The sequence below is a fragment of the Electrona antarctica genome (genome assembly GCF_951216825.1).
Source record: "Electrona antarctica genome assembly, chromosome: 9".
Classification (NCBI taxonomy): Eukaryota; Metazoa; Chordata; class Actinopteri; order Myctophiformes; family Myctophidae; genus Electrona; species Electrona antarctica.
In genome coordinates, this window is record NC_136790.1 from 35,668,329 (window position 1) to 35,689,754 (window position 21,426).

At 47.8% G+C, this 21,426-nt stretch overlaps 1 protein-coding gene across 1 annotated transcript in view; it reads right to left on the reverse strand.

The window, feature by feature from the left end:
* Positions 1-3,817, reverse strand: part of col7a1 (collagen, type VII, alpha 1) — a gene marked incomplete at its 5' end in the record, with an annotated part of 133,831 nt that extends 130,014 nt beyond the window's left edge. The window contains 8 exons of the mRNA XM_079510675.1: positions 109-228; positions 734-863; positions 2,217-2,374; positions 2,509-2,667; positions 2,957-3,050; positions 3,170-3,326; positions 3,425-3,605; positions 3,751-3,817. Of these exons, the coding sequence (XP_079366801.1) occupies positions 109-228; positions 734-863; positions 2,217-2,374; positions 2,509-2,667; positions 2,957-3,050; positions 3,170-3,326; positions 3,425-3,605; positions 3,751-3,817 (1,066 nt within the window). The remainder of the gene's footprint in view (positions 1-108; positions 229-733; positions 864-2,216; positions 2,375-2,508; positions 2,668-2,956; positions 3,051-3,169; positions 3,327-3,424; positions 3,606-3,750) is intronic.
* Positions 3,818-21,426: the final 17,609 nt, after the last annotated feature.

Genomic DNA, 21,426 nt, shown 5'->3' on the forward strand with positions numbered 1-21,426 from the left:
GACAGACAGACAGACAGACAGACACACAGACACACAGACACACAGACACACAGACACGGATATGTGTGCCAGACAAGGAACAGGGAGAGACGGATATGTGTGCCTGACCTCGTGGTCCGTAGGTGAGTCTGTAGCCCTGGAAGGGAGATGATGGTCGCTCCCAGGCCACCGAAAGAGAGAAGAAGTCTGATTGCACCAGACGCAGACTGGACACCCCTGGCAAGGACCCTGACAAAATGATTAGTGATTAGCAGATGATGGCGAAGATAGAGAGAGAGAGAGAGACAGACAGAGAGAGAGAGAGAGAGAGAGAGAGAGAGAGAGAGGTGAAACGGGGGGGGGGGGGGGGTGATCGGGGGTATACCCCACAGGTGTTTCAGGGGGTGATAGGTAAGAGTTGTTGTCTTTCAATATTTTTGCAGGGTAATTCATTTGGGTGGGGGAAAACTATCGATTCACTCAAATATCGCATAAAATATTTTTTTCATGTCAGACTGTCCTGATCTGGCTGCATTGAAGAGTATGATTCAACTTTTCATGGTTTATAATTGTTTTAAAATGTTATTATTTAAAAAAAAGAAAAGTAAGCTGTGGCGGACAATCGTTGAATCGCAGAATCGCAATAAGATTTGCAATATAAATTGATTCAGCACCCAAAATATCGAGATCGAATCGGGAGGTAAGTGAATCGTCCCCTAGTAATGAAACTATTTCGTAGCTTCCCCACACTCACTAGTGCGGTGCTTTGCAGAGACAGACTCCCCAACACTGTTGGGGTACTGAGCGATGACAGTCACCAAGTAGTCTGTACCAGACCTCAGGTCCCGCATCGTGAGGGTTCTCTGACCAGCAGCTACCGTCTCCTGAGAGAGAATACAGAGGATTAGAGACTTAAGTTAAGGCCTATTCATAGTCCAGTTTTAGATGATGAGGTGACCACCACTATCACCGGAATCTACAACATGACGTCACTGAGAAAACCACCGGTCTCCCCAGCCCTTCTCTCTGTTTTTACACACCACCGTCACCGTCACCGAGACTCGCTCCGGGCAATGTGATTGATTGGTCTAGAAGCTGTTATGTTGTGCTGGCTATAGTATACTTTATAATAGTTGCAATGACAGCTCAGCTCGCAAAACCAAAACCACCACGGAGCATAGCCAGGCAGCGCTGTGTGTGTGGGGGGGGGACAGAGGAACGTGGACTGGGGAATGCGGGGTTCGCGGGCTCGCAGTATAGCCCGCACAACGTGAGTTAAGTAGCTCCCCCCGTTCCACTGCCTCCCCGTTCATCTGTCCGTCCGTTCTGGTGAAGAGGTGGTCACCTCGCCATTTAAGATAGGCAGCTCTGTCGAGCGCAGCATGTTTTTGCAGTGTTAATGACTTGCCAGCCACAGCCAGCCAGCACACACACAGATGGGAATTTCACTCATCTCTGCCAAAGTTTAATGTCTAGAGTAGCAACATCGTGTGAAGATCCTCCCACTAAGCAAGTTCACACTCAGCCTACAGCGCTACTGTGTTCTCCAGGCCTGAGAATATCGCCCCCATCACTTATAGTTATGAATCTAGGTCACCAGTATTCCGGACCTCACCAGTCAAGAACCACCGTAATGTCCACTATAATAGAATCATCATGTTGCTATTCCAGCCTCATTGTATATTGCATAACACTTATAGCTTCCTTATGCTTTATTTTTATTTTAAATGTGTAAATAATTTGTGTTTGTGTGTTTTGATACTGTTGTTACTCAGTGTAATGCCTCAAACTCACATGAGTTGTGTGTGAGACAGTATGGGCAAAGATCTGGCAAATAATTATTTTTCTGATATTTGAGTGGTGCTAATCACTCCAACATGTGACTTTGTGTGTTTGTGTGTTTATTCATTTATTCATTCATTTATTTTATTTATGGTAGATAAACTTTATTTTGCCATCGACTTGCACTTTCCCGACTTTATTTATTTATGGCAGATAAACTTTATGAAGAAGATGAGAGCAAGCACTCAGTTGAATAGTTCCATGTAGTGATGTAACGGGTTAACGTGGGATAACGTGAGTGCTGGTATTTATTTCTTCAGATAAACGTTATGCCCATATATGGAGCAACCACACTTTTCCCAGAATTGCACCTTTCTAGTTATATATAGTTTAAATTAAACATCAAAGGCACTGCTCACTTCACACTGGGGTGTGATTTGTTTTTCTTCCCTCACCTGACGTAATTCTGCTGTGATAGGCTGGCCCAGTCCAGAGAGGGGCGTGTACTGAACCACGTAGCCACTCACAGGCCCTCCAGCAGGACTCCAGCGGAACCTCAGAGATTCAGAGGTCTGGCTTATGAAATGGAGGTTGGATGGACCAGAAAATGCCTCTATGAGTAAAGGAGACAGGGGAAGGGGTGATGAGAGACGTGGCAAGACAGAGACAACAGAAATCTACTAGTTTACAATACAAACTCAAAATGTTATTGTGTAAAATTAAATTGAGTTAATATTGTGGTGATACCATCGCTGGCATAGACTCCTCCTGAACTGGAGCACACCCTGGGGCCCACAAGAGGAAGTAGTGTGTTTAGCAGCTTAAAATCCCCAACAAAAGAGGTGAAATCGCTGCTGGGCTCATTGGCTATCTGAGCCAACTCCCTCGGGTCGGCACTCTTGATACCTGTAAAAACAGACACATGTTAACGGAGGCATAGACACGACACAAACAAGATATGGATTCTAATACACGTATTTACTGCAAGTTACTTGAACAAAGCCTCACGAATCACAATAACAATGGCGACACCGACATCTTGTTGTAAATAGCGCTTTGTTTAATAAATACTTTAGATAAACGGTTGAAGATGGATGGATGGAGACAGAAATACATACATACAGACAAATCCTATAGGCAACTTTTCCTTCAATCACACTGAAGAAAACAACTGTCTGCAACATGGGACACGTACCAACAGCAAGAACTTGCACTCCCTGACTACGTAGCTTCTGTGCCGGCTCCTGTACAGAATCCTGTGACCTTCCGTCTGTTATCAGTATAGCGACCTGGTAGAGGAGTGACAGTGTTCAGAGAAAGAAGAATAAACATTAAATACGCTCTACCGACATTCGTACGACAACGATGACCATGCACCCTTAAAACCCATGCCCTTTTTCTCACTGACTTTTGGGACGTCACGAGTCGACGCAGGGTTGAAGAAGTTGTCACCAACATACTTGAGTCCAGCGCCGGTGCGTGTATTTCCACCTTTGTAGTTAAGGTTCTCCACAGCGCTAATGAGCTCTGTACCATTCAAGTAGGTGGTGAAGGTGAACTCAACCCTGGCAGGAGCAAAACATGCATTTTTTTTAGCAAAGCTCATCACTTGGAAAAAGGTTGCCGCTTCACAGATAAACAAATGTGAACTCTCTTGAGTCACCTGGACGTATCACTGTACTGCACAGCCCCAAAGCGTATCCCTGATTCACCGACAGAGCCCGCAAAAGGTTTGATGATGCCAGCCATGAATCCCTTCACTTGGACGAAGTTTGCTCTGCCGATACTGGAAGAGCCATCAACCAGAAATACAATGTCTGCAGCTTGCACATTATTACACCTGCCTGAAATACAAACATACACGCACACAGGCACGCACACAGGCACGCACACAACACACAAACACACACGCAAACAGTATAGGGTGAGAATTCAGGGCTATTGTGATGGTGGAGAACAAGTATTGGTTAATGAACCAGGTGTCTTTACCCTGAGCTGCTGTGTGTCTCACTGAAGCCAGCAGGACTACAGCCACAGGGAAAGCCCAGCTCCACATCTTCACAACCTGGGCAGAAACAGAAGAGTTGGTCAAGCTCTGTCTCATCATCTTCAGATCATCTTCAGACCCCTTTTCAATTTAAACTGTTTTCATTTGCATTTTCAACAATTAACTAGTATTATACACAGTATATACAGACAGGAATAGAGAGAAAACAATTATTCACTGCATATACCTGTAGTATGGGTAGGCCTAACCATAATTCGAATAAAGTAAATAATAAATAAAAGTTAATTCATTCATTTATAAAATACATATTCATCATTGGGTTAGTCGAGCGACTGTCCAGAGTGATGTGATGGCAGGCTGTTGACTCATGGATGTCCGAGTTGCATACCTACCTGTAGCCTACAGGTAGTCCCAATTCCCCATTGACACGGCAGACACTGATCAAATGGTTAAAGTTAAAGATGTACCAGAACACGAAACGGGTATGCCCCCTTCTGAAACCCAGGACTACAAAGCAGAGAGCCTATCGAGGGTATGCGCATGCATAAAGTGAGGGGAAAATCGATTGTCAAAGTGAGTGGCAAAATGAGTTTAACGTTGTTTAAAGCAATCAGATAGGACTTTTCTGTTTGGATGTTATGGGCTGTCATGGCCAGAAAGTAGTTTTTTGCCACTCAGTAGACCTCACGCATAACTTCCAGGTATGGTGATGATGTCACGTGCATACCCTCTATACACAACTAAACAGTGATTTATTTTTATTTTTCACAAGGACATGACATGGCCATTCGCTAAGCCGTCGCCGTCCTGGAAAACTACTGTAGAGTCCTAGACATGTGGTCCTGAAACCTCATAGCCTCCATTACTAGGATTCCTCTAGTCAGTGTTGGCAGGTATATCTGGTGGGTGGAGCAGAGAGGCATGGTTCTAAATTGGGAACAGGGGGCCCGGTGATTCCCTGGGCTTTATAATCGCATGACTAATCAGTCTCTCTCTCTCGCCTGGTCTGGTTTGCATTTTTTGGGACTTTACAGTTACACCACTGCACCATATCATCCGATCCACACATGCACTCACTTACACCGCTGACTTTTATTTAATTACTTCCATAATCCATGACCTTGTATTCCGTTACATGTCATGAATGTTTCTGCCTGTTATGTAATATTCGCGTGAACCCTAGCCCCTATTCTGGCGCCAGACATTTAGTGACAATAGCATATCCATATGCTGCTTACAGACTTTTCGGTGAAGAGATTTGGTATAGAAGGAAAAAGGAGTAGACCCAAGTGCAGACCCCTGAGGGATCCCAGTTATATACAGTAGGGTCAATATATAGGGTCAAAGAACAAAGATAACCTGACAATAAAACTATAGATTGTAATTCCTTGTTACTAGGGAAAATTATATAAAAAAGTTACCATACCATAATATCATGATAACAAGTCCACGATACGATATTCAAACTGCTGTTCAAACAAAACAATAACATTTCAGTCTGAATATGGAAGATGCAGTCACAGGCCACAATATGACAATAAATTGAGACCTTTTTTATTGCGATGTCACCATAACGACAATACTGTTACATCAGTAGATGAATTGTTAACTGAAATACTCTGGGAGTGGGAGTACTAGTGACAACCAGGAACAGACTGGGTGTCGACCTCGAAGAATGTGTCGACATCTGGAAAGATAGAGGGTGGCCGGAGAGACTGAAACACGGGATGGAGAGGGTTGGCAGAAACCACTTATTCTGTGCGGAAGAACCCAAAAGCTACAGATTGTGGTAAAACCTGCAAGGATGGTTTAACAATCCATCATGGTGGCCTGGGCCGTGGCTCAGCGGTCCAGGCACCTTGGCTGGTAATCCAGTCTGGCAGTGTGCCGCGGGTTCGACTCCCGATCCCGACGGCCTTTACTGCATGACTTCCCCCCCATCTCTCTCCCCATTTCCTGTCAGCCTACTGTCTGTCCCTCCATAAAATATATAAAATAAAGCCACAAAAAAAACATTTATAAACAATCCATCATGGAAGAATGAGCAGAGTTGTTTGATGCCCTGCGACAACACAACGCACAGAAGTCACTTCTGGTCAGACAAAGGAGGAGCTAGGCCCGGCACACTGCCCAGAGCCTCCTAGTGTCGCCGACTCGCCAACAGATAACCTGCCAGGCTGCCACCCTAAGCCCCCAAGAGACAGTGGGAGCAGTAGCATGCCACTTTCATACAGGCAGGTTCTGATCAGCCTCGGTCGGCATGCCTGGAGGAGGATGTCCCGAAACACCCAGTGACTCCAGGAAACAACACTGATGTATTGTTAACACATCCCTACTTACAGTATTACACTATGGGTCTTTTCATCATCGCCACCAAAAGAACAATATCCATTTATATGGTCCATTTCAGAAGTTGCGATTAATCTGTGACCAGGACTCTGACTTCCAATTACAATCTCAATTACATTACATTTCCTGAGCAATAGGTTTCCAGATGAATACATTTCAGACCTTTACTTTAAATAAGCAATTTGTTTAAAATAAGAGGCATAACATTTGAATAGTAATGTTTCCAAATCCAGGTTCCTTTCAGGTTAATTTTGATTCTTTTGGAAGAGAAAAAAAAACATCACACAGGGTGGAGTAAGATAAATACAGGTGGTGGTGTGGTATCAAAGGAATGTTGTTGTTTTTTTCAATCCAAATGATTAGATGGAGACAGAGTTGTGTGTGAGGGAGTGGAGTGTCGTGCTGGCGATACATCAACCATTTCCAATTACTTCTCCTACATCCTATCTCTCAATGGAGTCAGTAATCCGACACCCATAAATCCTACTAATCAACCCTATCCCAACCCTATAGCGCCGCTCACAATGACGGAGACTAAGATAACTATAAGGAAATGATGTGATTTTTGTATGTCTCTCTGTGTCCCTTCATTCCTGTGAGTTCTGTGTCAGGCTGCAGGCATGGAGTGTTGTGATGATGTCAGAACAGGCCAGCTCCATATATGGAGCCTGGGCAGGGGCCCTGTCTAGAGCCCGGGCAGAGGCCTTTTGTGGCGGGTTCAGGACAACCGTGGGTCCGGCCGACTCGACATCGGGCACTGCACTCCCTGTGGGGGTGTGGAAATTTGAAGTCAGTGGGGTGAACGGTTCTCAAGTTACGTGCATTACAGCTGTACACATGTACATACAGACAGACAGAGACGTGGTGCATAGATCGTGCACTGATGAACGATACGTTCTGTAAACAGGAGCAGCACTGCATATTCCCTCAGCCCTACTGTATGTTCCCTCAAAACCGGACCGGATCTGAACCGAATGTCGGCCCCGTTCACTCTCCTTCAGCCCTCCTCTTCCGGTGGCCCCGTTGTAATGAAATCCTGCGTATGGGTTTACATAACCCAGCAACCCTAGGTAAATTACGCCAGTGCTAACAGTAACACCAAACACACGCTGTGCAGTCCAGCTGTGTGAGCCTGTGTCAGAGCCAAGACAGAGGGAGAGAGAGCGAGAGAGAATTTGACAGAGAGATCTCCTTCTCAGTGGAGCTGAAAGACACATGCAACAGGATAATAGGAGTATGGATAATCTGACTCCGATTATTAGGCACGATGCTTGTACCCCAAGCCAGCCTACCAGCTAGCATTAGCTATTTATAATCGTCTCTTCATCTCTCATATTAAAACTTCCCTTGGGTGAGTGAGACCGACTGCATCCCAAGCTGCAGACTGTTTATCACATATATAATAATAATTCCTTAACATTTCTGCTAATTCAATTCCCTATAATCTGGCACAAACTGTAGCACAATTTCCATGACAAATATGTGTCAGTAATACTTCTGACTGATTTGACCGTACCGCACTTGAATGTTTTCAAGCGTGCCAGCCGCTTCTATCAGTGTTCGTATGAGCACGGCAACATCTGAAGCTGATTGCAACATTAAAGATGTAACCAATTACACTAATTAAACACAAACAGTAGGCAGAGTGCAACACATGCATATAGACATGCACACATGCATATAGACATGCACCATCTGATTTACCAGCACACTCACACACGCACGCACACACACACACTGTAACACACGCACACACACACACACTGTAACACACACACACACACACACACACACACACACACACACACACACACAAATAAAGTAGTCTGCCACACATCCCAGCCACACATCAAGATGTATGTAAAGCTTTATGGTTAACTAGAATAACTACTGTACCACATACTATCAACTTCCATGTGTTTTTCCACCTGGGGAAGCGTGTTGTGTATGCAGGCTCTGTATGTTTTCTGTCTCTTGTCTACACTGTAGATCAGTGGTAGAAAAGGTACTCAAATGTTTTACACAAGGAAAAGTATCAATACTGCAATATAGAAATACTCTGTAAAAGTCCGGAATTCAACATGTACTGTACTTGAGTAAAAGTACAAAAGTATTGCCATCAAAGTGTACTTAAAGTACCAAAAGTAAAGGTAGTCATTATGCAGAATGTCTCATTTCAAGTTTTCAAATGTATAAAACTAGAATTTCGCGGGCCTTCGGCCCGCTCATCCCAGAGTTGCGTTGCCCCGCGTTGCGATACAGAAGTCCCCAGATACAGAAGTCCACAGTGACACGCGTTGTATGTAGCTGTTTTGTGCTGCTGCGCTTGCGCGCGCGCGCGTGTAGTGTTGTTGTTCTTATCCATATATGCGCCTCGGTTCGTCCTGATTGTACGACGTCAGGTGTCGACACTGAAGGGTTCTCTGCCATCCACTGGGGGCAGTAGCTCTTTAGCTTACCTGTTATGTAGAGTGAAGAAGAGAGCCATTTTGTTTGTTGTCTGTTTCATGTTCACCTTGAGAGATGCATGATGTGTTGGTTGGACATTCTTCACTTACTAACTGTAAGTTTGTTTATGTTATGCTTATGTATGGAACTATGGTGTAGTTTTTGCCTCTTTATTTTGTTTACACTCTTATGTGAGTAATTGTTTGCTTCTATACATTTTCATGTGATAATTAGCCTGCTTATTTTAGTTAATGTTTTATATCATTGTTTGTTTGTACTGCAGGGCTTCTTCATCTTTGTCATTAAAGAAACTATTTGACATTGAGGAGTGTATTTCTTCATGAAGAAGCCATGGTTGTCGTTGGATGTTCTGTCCCTGGCTGCACTTTCAGGACTGACGACGTGTCTGAAGCTCTCGCCATCGCTCTGTTGAATAATCATGGTCTTGCCCATCAGAACGCACCACCTGCCGCTCCGGCCCATGCCCCGACCCCTCAGGGCCCAAAACTGGATCGGCCTAAGGTTGACGTTGGTGTGTCTATTGAGGAATGGAACGTATTCATCCGTCGTTGGGACGTCTTCTGCACCGGCTCGGGCATAGGAGCTGCCCAGGCCCCGTTCCAGCTCTTTCAGTGCGCTGGGCCTGAACTTGGTGACAGCCTGTTGAAAGCCATTCCCAACGTCGCTTCAGGGACTTTGCCAGATCTCATCACCGCTATGCGTTCACTAGCAGTCATTCCAGTCGCCACATGTGTACTGCGCACCGAGCTGCTTCAGTTACGCCAGCAACGCGACGAGACCTTCCGTGCCTTCACTGCCAGGGTGCGGGGCAAAGCAGAGACATGTGCCTATGTTACAGTATGTGTGTGTGGCGGGCATGTGGACTATACCGACCACATTATCCGCGATGTTCTGATAAATGGAATTTATGACTCAGACATACGGCGCGAGGCGCTGGGGGCACCTGACATCCTGAAGACGCCGGTTAACGACGTGGTTGCACTTGTCGAGAACAAAGAGATGGCTCGTAACGCTCTCCCATCCTCGGCCCTCTCGGCTGTGTCGTCATTCCAGCGCTTGAAGAGGGGCCCGCAGGCGAGCCCCGCCCCGACCCCAGGCCCAGCGGACAAGGCGAGAGTAGCCTCGTGCTCGGAGTGTAGGGGCACCTTTAATGTCTTTACGGAGGGGCTTCGCGGATGGAATACCAAGCCTCACCAACTTTGTATTGACTGTTATAGGACCCACCGACGCAGGAGGCGACCGCAGCCGTCCACCGGCAGTCAACAGGCCGCCATGGAGTTAGAGCCGATCTCCCAGAATGCATCTATTCAGTCCAGTGCCCGCCCTGGCCGACGTCGCAGGGGCCGTGTCAACGAACCCGTCAGGCTCGAGCACCACATTTTCTCAAGGGGCGAATGGAGGCGAGCCCGGACGAGGGACCATCCCCGTGCGCTGATCACCATCTCTGTTGACAGGCCAGTCAGGCTGAGTGGCAGCCCTAATGGCCGAGGCTTGGCCAACACGGCCAGGGTATCTGCCATTGCGGACACTGGTGCGCAGTCGGACCTTTGGTCCTTGGAGGAGTTCCTTGCCTGCGGATTCTCGCGTGATGACCTGCGTCCTGTCCGCCTCAGCATGTCGGCTGCCAATCGCTCCCCCATAGCTGTCGAGGGCGCATTCTTCGCTAGGCTCTCGACAGCCTCCGGCAGCGGTGGGGTGTCGTCCTGCCGTTCCATGGTTTACGTGAGCAGCTCAGTCCAGGCCATGTACCTCTCCTATGAGTCGTTGCTCAGCCTCGGCCTCCTGCCTACGGACTTCCCGTCGGGTGACATCGGCGGGGGACACGGAGAAGAGAATGGGCCCGACACCCTTTGCACGCCGAGCCGTCCTTTATCCATCTATGCTATAAGGGCCACCAACGGTGGCTGCGCAGGCCCCCATGGCGCCCGGTGCTCATGTCCCCAGCGTACGGTCCCTCCGACACGTCCTGCAGCCCTACCATTCCCTTGCACACCGGAGAACAACAGCCGGATGAAGGATTGGCTGCTACAGACATACGCCTCGTCCACATTCAACACTTGCCCTCATCGAGCATTGCCGTGCATGGAGGGGCCACCCATCGAAATGCACGTGGACCCTGCGGCCACGCCGAGAGCATGCCACACCGCAGCCGTGGTGCCTCTGCACTGGCAGCAGAGAGTCCACGATGACCTTCTCCGTGACGAGGCCCTTGGTGTCATTGAACGTGTGCCATACGGCGAACCTGTGACGTGGTGCCATCGTATGGTGGTCGTTCGGAAGCACGATGGTTCCCCCCGCAGGGTCGTGGATCTCTCACCTCTCAACAAGTTCTGCCTACGTGAGACTTTCGCCTCCGAGTCTCCATTTCACCTTGCTCGTCGTATCCCGAAGGGCACCTGGAAGACTGTCACAGACGCCTGGAATGGCTACCACAGTGTGCCCCTGCGTGAGTCAGATCGTCATCTGACCACCTTTATCACACCCTTTGGCCGCTGGCGCTACACGAGGGCGCCACAGGGTTTCCTGTCATCAGGGGATGGCTACAACCGCCGTTTTGATGCTGTCCTCTCAGACTATGAGCGCAAAGAACGTTGTGTGGATGACACTGTCCACTACGACACCGACCTGGAGCAGCACTGGTGGAGGACCATTGACTTTCTGACACGTGTCGGCCGCTCTGGCATTGTGTTGAACCCAGATAAGTTCCAGTTTGCGTTGAGGGACGTTGATTTTGCTGGCTTCAGGGTGTCGGACGCTACCATCGAACCACTCCCCAAGTACTTGGATGCTATCCGGGACTTCCCTGCCCCAGAATCTACGACGGATATAAGGAGCTGGTTCGGCCTTGTCAACCAGGTGGGTAACTATGCCCAGTTGCGCGACACGATGGCTCCATTCAAGCCGTTCCTCAGCCCACGTTGTAAGTTCTCGTGGACGCCTGAACTGGAGGAAGCATTCCAGTCGTCCAAACGTGCCATTGTTGAGGCAATCCGTGAGGGTGTGGAGATCTACGACATGCAGAAGCGCACCTGCCTCCGTCCCGACTGGTCCAGGCGTGGTGTCGGTTACTTCCTGCTCCAACAGCATTGCAGCTGCGCCTCAGGCGTACCAGACTGTTGCCCTGGGGGATGGAGGATCACCCTCGCCGGTTCACGCTTCCTGTCCCCAGCGGAGCAACGCTATGCGGCCATTGAGGGAGAGGCCCTGGCCGTGGCCTGGGGTCTGGAGCAAACACGATACTTTACGCAGGGGTGTGACAACCTTGTTGTTGTTACTGACCATAAGCCCCTGGTGAAGATTTTCGGCGACCGCACACTGGATGAGATAACAAACTCACGCCTGTTCAGGCTCAAGCAGCGTACCCTCCCGTGGCGCTTCGACATTGTGCACTTGCCAGGCAAGAGCAACCATGCTGCTGATGCGACCTCCAGACATCCTTCCCCTTCGGGTTCAGCAGACGGCCTCTCACTGGGGTTGCCGGGCATGCCTGACGACGTGGAGTCCGCACATATGGCTTCTATCCGCAACGATGCACAAGAGCTCGGGGCCATCTCCTGGTCCCTCCTTGCACGAGAAACAGCGGCTGATGCGTGCCTCGGCCGCCTTCTGTACTTGATCGAGCGTGAGGATGGAGTCGACGTGGACGACCCCGCACTGGCGAGTCTGTCACCGGTCTGTGAGTCTGTCTACGCACAGGATGGCGTCCTACTATATTGTGACCGCGTCGTGGTCCCTCCGTCTCTTCGTGACAGGGTCCTTCGGAATCTCCATGCCGCCCACCAGGGGATCTCGGCGATGGAACAGTACGCCCGTGCCATAGTCTACTGGCCTGGAATGTCGGAGGACATCCGTGCTACCAGGTACGGGTGTGCGGACTGTAACCGCAATGCACCGTCGCAAGCGGCCACGCCCCCTGTGCCGTCCTCACCGCCGTCCACCCCATTCGAGGCGGTGTTTGCTGACTTTTTTGACTATGGAGGCCGCCATTATCTGGTTGTCGGGGATCGACTTTCAGGCTGGGTGGAGGTCCTGTGCTCTACAGCAGGCACTGATTTGGGTGGCTCAGCCGGCCTAGTTCGCCACCTCCGTGCATTCTTCGGCACCTTTGGTGTGCCGGTGGAACTTTCTAGCGATGGTGGCCCGGAGTTCGTGGCTGGCCAGACACAGGAATTCCTCCGCTTGTGGGACGTCCGCCATCGTGTGTCCTCTGTTGCTTTCCCGCAGTCGAACGGGAGAGCGGAAGTTGCGGTGAAGACTGCGAAGCGCCTCCTGATGTCCAACACTGGCCCGACTGGCAGTCTCGATCATGACCGCTTTCTGCGCGCCATGATACAGCTGCGCAACGCACCTGACCCGGACTGCAACCTCTCACCGGCGCAGATTGTTTATGGTCACCCCCTTCGTGGCTCGCTTGCCTTCGTCGACAGGCTTGAGAAGTTCTCGGACCCTCGTATCCGGCCGCTCTGGCGCCAGGCGTGGGCAGCGAAGGAGGATGCCCTTCGGACCCGGATGTCCCGTACCACTGAGTCTCTGAGGACTCACTCGAGATCACTCCGCCCGCTGGCGCTTGGTGAGAGGGTGTTCCTTCAGAATCAGCAAGGCCCGAGCCCTAACAAGTGGGACAGGTCGGGGGTGGTGGTGGAGTTGCTTGAGCACGATCAGTATCGGGTTAAGGTGGATGGATCAGGGCGGTTGACTTTGCGCAACCGGCGCTTCCTCCGTGGCTACACCCCAGCCACCCCTTGTGCCCTACAGCAGCCTGCGGCGCAGTTGCCGCCGCCCGTGGCCTTGGATCGCCAGCATCTGCCTGTCCGCCCGGTCCCGGTGACGCCGCAGGGGGTCGTTCAGCAGTCAGGGGATGGACCCTGTGACGTGGGTTTGGGCTCCTCCCTTCCGGCTCCGTCTGATGAGGCAGCCTCTGACCTTGGGTCCCAGGGCGACCCCGTTCCCTCTGCCCTTGGGTCCCAGGGCGACACCGTTCCCTCTGGCATAGTCCCGGGCACGTATCTTCCGGTGTCACGGTCGCCGCCGTCTCCGCCCCTGTCTGTGCGGCCATGCCGCACTAGGAAGCCACCTAGGCACTACGTGCCGGAGACTGGCCGTTGGACGCTTTACTGAGTCCTTTAACCTATTTCAGTTCATAGCTTTCCGGACTGGGGGGATGAAGGGTTCTCTGCCATCCACTGGGGGCAGTAGCTCTTTAGCTTACCTGTTATGTAGAGTGAAGAAGAGAGCCATTTTGTTTGTTGTCTGTTTCATGTTCACCTTGAGAGATGCATGATGTGTTGGTTGGACATTCTTCACTTACTAACTGTAAGTTTGTTTATGTTATGCTTATGTATGGAACTATGGTGTAGTTTTTGCCTCTTTATTTTGTTTACACTCTTATGTGAGTAATTGTTTGCTTCTATACATTTTCATGTGATAATTAGCCTGCTTATTTTAGTTAATGTTTTATATCATTGTTTGTTTGTACTGCAGGGCTTCTTCATCTTTGTCATTAAAGAAACTATTTGACATTGAGGAGTGTATTTCTTCAGACACGGTCGTGTTTGCATTATTGTAACTGTGTATGTAATCGCGGTGCTCTCCGTCCAAGTTAGAATCAGTGTAGAACCTGTGTTGTTGTTGTTCTTCTTCTACGTTTGGTTTCCGGCAGGCTGTACACTGTGTGTGTGTGCACGCGTGTGTGTGTGTGTGTACTGTGTAACTTCCGGTAGTGTTTCCGGAAGTGTGAAAGGTATCACGAGAAACACGTGGGTCACGTCAGTGGCGGCTGGTGACTTTTGTCCTAGAGAGGGCGCTATGAAAATATCAAGAAAACATGCACTATAGGTATCATCACATTCAATGGAAGGCTTTTAAAAATACAAAATAAACATGGCATTGCCAAACATGGCTAATTTCACTGCATTTTCCATGTAGATTGAGGCTACATTTTTTTTTTGTCATTGTCTTGTTGTTCCATTATGAAAATTAATTATTATCTTTACCTGGCTCCATGTGGCTCATCATTCATGTTTTTCTAGCGTCTGTGTTGACTGTGTGTTAAACTATATGTCAAACTGTGTTGTGATGTTTATGCTGCCCCCAAGTGGTTTGTGGTGTGAATAACATTGATCGCACACATTTTTCGACCCAGTGGCTTTCTATCGTTTGTATTGAAGTCTGAATCATAGCCACGTTGACAACGTTTGTAATAAACCAACCCGTTTGTAAATCCGTCAAGATTTGAGCGAGTTATGACTGTTTCTGTTTGAGCTGCCATTGAACATACTGTACTGTAGGCCCGAAGTAAGATGGCTGCCGGGTGAACGACGTCAGAAACTCCGCCTTGAGCCATCTAGTGTTTGTATATATCTATGCTCCAGATGAACGCGCAGCAACATGTGACACTCAGTAACCAATCAGAAACGTCACACAACGTAAACAACATGTGACATTTCATGGCAGCAGAATACAACGTGGCAGCATAATACAACTTGTAATCACTGCCTTTGGTTAGTGGTTCCTTATATTATATAATATTGACGTTTCTGGATTGCTAATTTTAAATAAATTACAGGCTGCAGATGTCATTTCTCCGTCATTCTTATGCACGTTTTATTCAGGGGTTGTGCATGGTGGTGCGGCGCACCAGCGCCCCCTATGGACCGGCCGCCACTGGGTCACGTGGTGGGGTTGTGAGCCATTGGGAAGGGGTGATGTAGTGTTGCCAGGTCCACGTATTGTAAGCGAGTGGTAGTGTGTGTAAGTATAGGCTGTAGGCTGTAGGAAGTCAGGGTTTGCGGTGTTGTTTACATAGTGGCATCAATGTTGGCGGTGCAGCCAATGAAAAGAGGGGAATCACGGGATGCAGTGTTGCCAGGTCCGCGAATTGTAAGCGAGTTGTAAGTAGCGTGTTGAATGGCATTTTTTCTGGGCTTGTTTTAATAGACCTGGCAACATGTGAGTGTGTGCGTGCGGGGGTGTGGGTGCTTGGGGAGATATTGTTTGTTGTGAAGAGATACAATGCCGGCGTGGGTGTGGAAGGGAGGCAACGTTGGTGTCAGTGCAATGAGTGATGTTCCGCGGTTGGTGTTGAGGGGCGGCGTTCGGCGCGATATGAGGAGATAGCGGCCGAACGACGCGGAGGGTAAGTGTGTGACGTGACTGCCGTGTGAGTGTAGTGTGTTGCAGTGTGTCAGTGACGTGTCAGTGATGTATGCAGTGTGTGACTTTGGGTCCCTTTTCCTGGGTTGGGTACAACTTCTCACTTGTATATATAGATAAATGAACAAAGAGCAGATCTACAAGCTCACAATGCGTCTCGATTGCGGCAAATGGGCGAATACATATATGGCTGAAGTGGTTACTGTATGTTTTGTAATAAGAAATCTACAAAGTAACTAGTAGTAACTAAAGTTTTTAAATAAATGTAGTGGAGTAAAAGTACAGTATTTGGTTCTGAGATGTAGTCGAGTAGATGTAAGTATTGGGAAATAAATCAAAATTGTACTTAAGTACAGTACTTAAGTAAATGTACTTGGTTACTTTACACCACTGCGGTAGATACACAGTAGTACCAATAGCTTCTGCTTATGTTTCAGCAGCACAGCTCTCTTGTTGAGGAAGGACATTTTATTGAGATTCTGCAAATAATAATCATAAAATAATAATAGGACAACAGAAAATGTTGTACAAGGAATGAAGAAATAACATTTGGACAAATATAAAGGCCTTCTTCGTAATAAACATCACACACCAAAGGCAAATAATCTGAAGAAAACCAATCAGTGGCCAATGTCCATCTCAGACAGCCTGTGACATCAGTCATCTATGACGTAGCTAGCTATGACATAATATGACTCCAAATTTGAGTGGCGCTCTTCATGCATCACATTCCGTGCTCAGCCAATCAGCTGAGCAAATTCCGTGCTCATACAGACACATACAAACAAAGCTGTGCATTTTATCAAAAATCACACCCGTGTGAAGTGAGGGGTGCTCTTATCATCGTACCTCATCATGACGAAAAATAGACACAAGGGGCTCTCTCTATCTTGCGCCACCCCTTACCCCTTATCCCTATACACTTTTCAATTTTTTATGATTTTGAAAAACATTTTAAAATAGTCTACAATACATCGACACGTTGTGAGCTTGTAGATCGGCTATTTGAACTATTTTAAAAGGTTTTTCAAAATAGTAAAAAATAGCACATAAGTTTAGGGATAAGGGATAAGGAGTGGTGCAAGATATAGCCCAATGTCAATTTGCTCAGACACTATGACGTAAAATTCTCCATTCATTGTCAATGGATTTGTGTAGGACAACGTTTGTAGACAGACACCAAAAGCTGGATATAGGAGGGGCTAGCTCCCCTCAAAAACCTCAGTGGACCTATCCCACAACCAGAGCAGGGATTCTCTGAAACAGCGACCTGGGGGGCAACGCTTGGGCCGACGACGACATGACCTTCTACTGTGTCATCTGCATGGAAAGCAGCCCTGAAGGGAGACAGCTTCTTCAAGTTCACCTGCTATGACTGCTCTGATGACGAGAAGGAAACCTATGAGAGGATGAGACTCACCTGGCAGCAGGTGGTGATGCTATAGCCATGTATAACCTGTCTCTGGAGGGGACGGAATCAGTCGTCAACAGCTTGTGCAAAACGCTGCCGCTCGCTTCCTCACTGGCACGAAAAAGCGGGACCATAATCACCCCAATCCTCGGCTCCCTCCACTGGCTCCCCGTTGGTTTAGAATTGATTTTAAGATGTTATTGTTTGTTTTTAAAGCCCAAAATGGGCTGACCCTTCCATATTTGTATGATCTCATTAATGCATATAGTTAGTTAGTTAGTTAGTTAGTTGCTGCGAGAGTGAGGTCTAGCCAACACCAACTCGGGATTCCTGGATCGCTGCCCTCCACAATTTCCTATCCAACAGCCAAGTTGTCGCGCCACAGCACGTCTTCAAATAGGTGGTACACTTCTTTCCCCTCCTGGCTTTGCCCTGGGTTGGCTCCCATAGGGTCAATGTACTTGCCTCAAGTTCTGGGTGCCTGACGCAGTGCCCTGCCAGCCTCATCCTTTTCTCTCTGACTTTGTCCGTGACCCATGGTAGGTCCCCATAGAGATCCACATTTCTGATGCGGTCCGTCCAAGATACCTAGTGCCATTCGTAGCATTCTTGAGTAGACTCCATCCAGGGCTTTTTCCTGTACTATGAGGGTCCATGTCTCGGCCCCATACAGCAGTACTGACTCCACAGTAGCTATGAACAGCCGCCTCTTAAGGTCTCCTCCCATATCTGATTACCACACTCTCCTCATCCTGTGCAAGGCTTGCCAGGCAAGTGCTCTCCAAACCTTCAGATCCTGTTCAGTTGAGGCAGTACAGGCCCGAGGTATTTGAAGTCCTCGACTCGCTCGAGCACCGTCCCATCTGCAGTGGCAATGGTTTTGTCCTCGGTGTTGACTGTCATTACCTTTGTTTTCTTGGCATTTACAGTAGCTTGAGGCCAATCTTCCTGCACTACTTTTCTACTGTCAGTAGTAGCGAGATTAGGGCGATGTCGTCTGCATAGTCAAGGTCAGTGACCATGATGGGGTGTACTGGCCTTGACTTCCTGGAGACCAGAGTGAACCTGTGCCTCCTCTCTGCCATTGATTGCAAGTCTCAGTGCATGATCCATCGCTACAACAAACAGGAAGGGGGCAAGAGTGTCACCCCGTAGGACGCCTGCTAGAATCTCAAATTCTTTGGTGTCACCGTCATAGGTTTGGACCTTGGCTCGAGTCTGGCTGTAGCTTGACTCTATGCATAATGCATATATCCCAACCAGAGTCCTGAGATCGGCCGACCAGTCAATCCTGGTTGTGCCTGATACGCAGTACAGGACCAAAGGTGACGAGCTTTCGCCGTCGGACCCAGTCTCTGGAACGCCCTGCCGCTCCATATTCACTCTGCTTGGTCATTGGGGGTTTTCAAGACCTTACTAAAGCCACATTTTTTCTTGCGTGCATGTGTAATTGCATGTGTGCATGTGTATGTGTATGTGTAATTAGTTTACCCTGGCCATCATGGCCTACAACCTTTGATGCTGCATATACTGATATGTTGTTTTATTTTCATGTTTTTCTTCTTTTTGTTTTCCTCTGTCTTCATTTTATTTCTCATTTCTGCATGTTATATGCTCTGTGAAGCCCTTTGGTTCGACCCTGGTTGTTGGAAATGTGTTCCAGCTATACAAATAAAGTTTGATTTGATATAATCACTGACAGCAGAGACAAAAAAGATGGTGAAATCAGCACACACCACTATGAAGTATGAACATCTTTTCTTACAACATAAGACAGAGGAAATGCTGAATCTCCACAACCCCGGCCTACAGGCTACAGTAGCCTACACTGCAGTAAATGCAAATTAAAACATTGTTCTATAGTAACTCTACTTCATCAGCTGAACTGAAAAAAATGATGTGCAGCAGACAAGCAGAGGAGCTATACATCAAATAGCTTACAGATGCTAAACCAAAAGCAGCAACCCTTGATCTGCTGCGATCCTATACATGGAAAAGGTATAGCAATGGGCGGCAACCCTAACACAAGGAACTATTTAACTTTACCATATCAAACATCTACTATACATTAGCGTACAGATGACGTGGCATGATGACAGCAGACAGAAATGATTTACTGGCACGATGTATGTCTGTATCGGAAATCAACATCATCTGGAGGTCGTGGATGTTTCGCCCTGCATGGCACCGCTGGAATAACAACCGTGGCCCAAAGCAGATTGACCGTCATAGTGCGGCCTCAGTCAGATCTCCCTAGCATGAGAGAGAGTTGAGCTTGACGCTCAGAGACTGATCGTCTTGATAATGTTTGCAAAAAAAGGGAGCACTGTGCAGACTTCATTCTGTTGTAATATACTCTTGTGTGGCACACACGCACAGACAGCTGTGATGCATAAGAGGTTGGTTAGTGAGACCACCTCCTCTACTGGCTACCGACAGGACAGTATAGAGACCTCAAGTTCCTCTAACAGCGGTTCTGGCCGTGCACCTGATCATAGAGTCTATCATATTTCTTGACTCATATCCCTGTGTAGTGTAATACCAGCATTTTTAAACTTTAATGATGTGCATTAGTAAAAGCTGAGACATGAGGAAGTTGGTCTGGTCTAATTTAAATTTGCCAGAGGAAAACAACTGGCATCCACTTCAGACATTTCCAAATGACAGAAACTCCTAATTAGCATTGAAATGTTTGTCCCCGTGGTATAATTCAGAAGCCACAAAGCCATTATTGTCCCAAACATGCATCGCACGTCACCAAACTTAATGCATGCCAAATGTACTGTAGTGACCTTTCACAGCTGGAGGCAGAGTGAATGTCCACATTTAAAAACATCCACACCTATAAAATGAAATTATGTACAATTGAGTACCAGGCAAGTGAACCCACTTCACTTTCAAGTTGTTTTGTTCTGCTTCCTGTACGGCATCTTTGAGGCCAAGCTTCCTTTCTGGTTATTCAGGCCAGGTGTTGAGACCTCAACCTACCCACAGCATATTTAGATTTGTCTAAGGATGTTATGAAAAGTCTAATTTAAAGATGGTAATTGAAAGGCATTAATGTCTTAATTGCCATTAAAAACCCAGCCAGCTGAAAACTAAAAGTAGTAGCACTACAGTAAATGCTGAAAGCGTTTATTTAGAATGGATATAAAATTGGCTTTCTCCTCCCTTCCTTATACTTCCCAACAGATGAACACAAGGTCTCCCTCTCTCTCGCTCTCCGTCTCTCGCATACAAACACATGAAAGCACCAATTGAAGGGACGCTTGGGTGCCGCAGTGGTAAAGTGCCTGCAGTGCTAACCACCACGGAGGTTGTGGGTTCAAATCCATGCATCCGGCTTTGTTAAGCGTCTATACAAACTCAATTGGCCCCCGTTTGGGGGGAGGGAAGCCGGGTGGAGAGGGTGCACGTAATCCTACAGGCTGGGGCAGCACCTGTCGGTAGGGAGTGTTGGGCAGGAGGAGTAGGACGGAGGCTCCACTGAGTCCGCTCTACAATCTCATCCAGGTGGGGGCTCCACACCTGCCAATGAATTAGCAGGTCAGGTCTGGACAGAGAGTCTGTTTTAAATCAAATATTCAATGCTGTGGCAACCCAATGGTTAGGGTGCATAGTTACCTAATACCTGGCAACCCAATGGTTAGGGTGCATAGTTACCTAATACCTGGCAACCCAATGGTTAGGGTGCATAGTTACCTAATACCTGGCAACCCAATGGTTAGGGTGCATAGTTACCTAATACCTAACCCAATGGTTAGGGTGCATAGTTACCTAATACCTGGCAACCCAATGGTTAGGGTGCATAGTTACCTAATACCTAGCCTGATTATCAACCCAATGGTTAGGGTGCATAGTTACCTAATACCAACCCAATGGTTAGGGTGCATAGTTACCTAATACCTAGCCTGATTATCAACCCAATGGTTAGGGTGCATAGTTACCTAATACCTAGCCTGATTATCAACCCAATGGTTAGGGTGCATAGTTACCTAATACCAACCCAATGGTTAGGGTGCATAGTTACCTAATACCTAGCCTGATTATCAACCCAATGGTTAGGGTGCATAGTTACCTAATACCAACCCAATGGTTAGGGTGCATAGTTACCTAATACCTAGCCTGATTATCAGACTGAACCCAATGGTTAGGGTGCATAGTTACCTAATACCTAGCCTGATTATCAGACTGAACCCAATGGTTAGGGTGCATAGTTACCTAATACCTAGCCTGATTATCAGACTGAACCCAATGGTTAGGGTGCATAGTTACC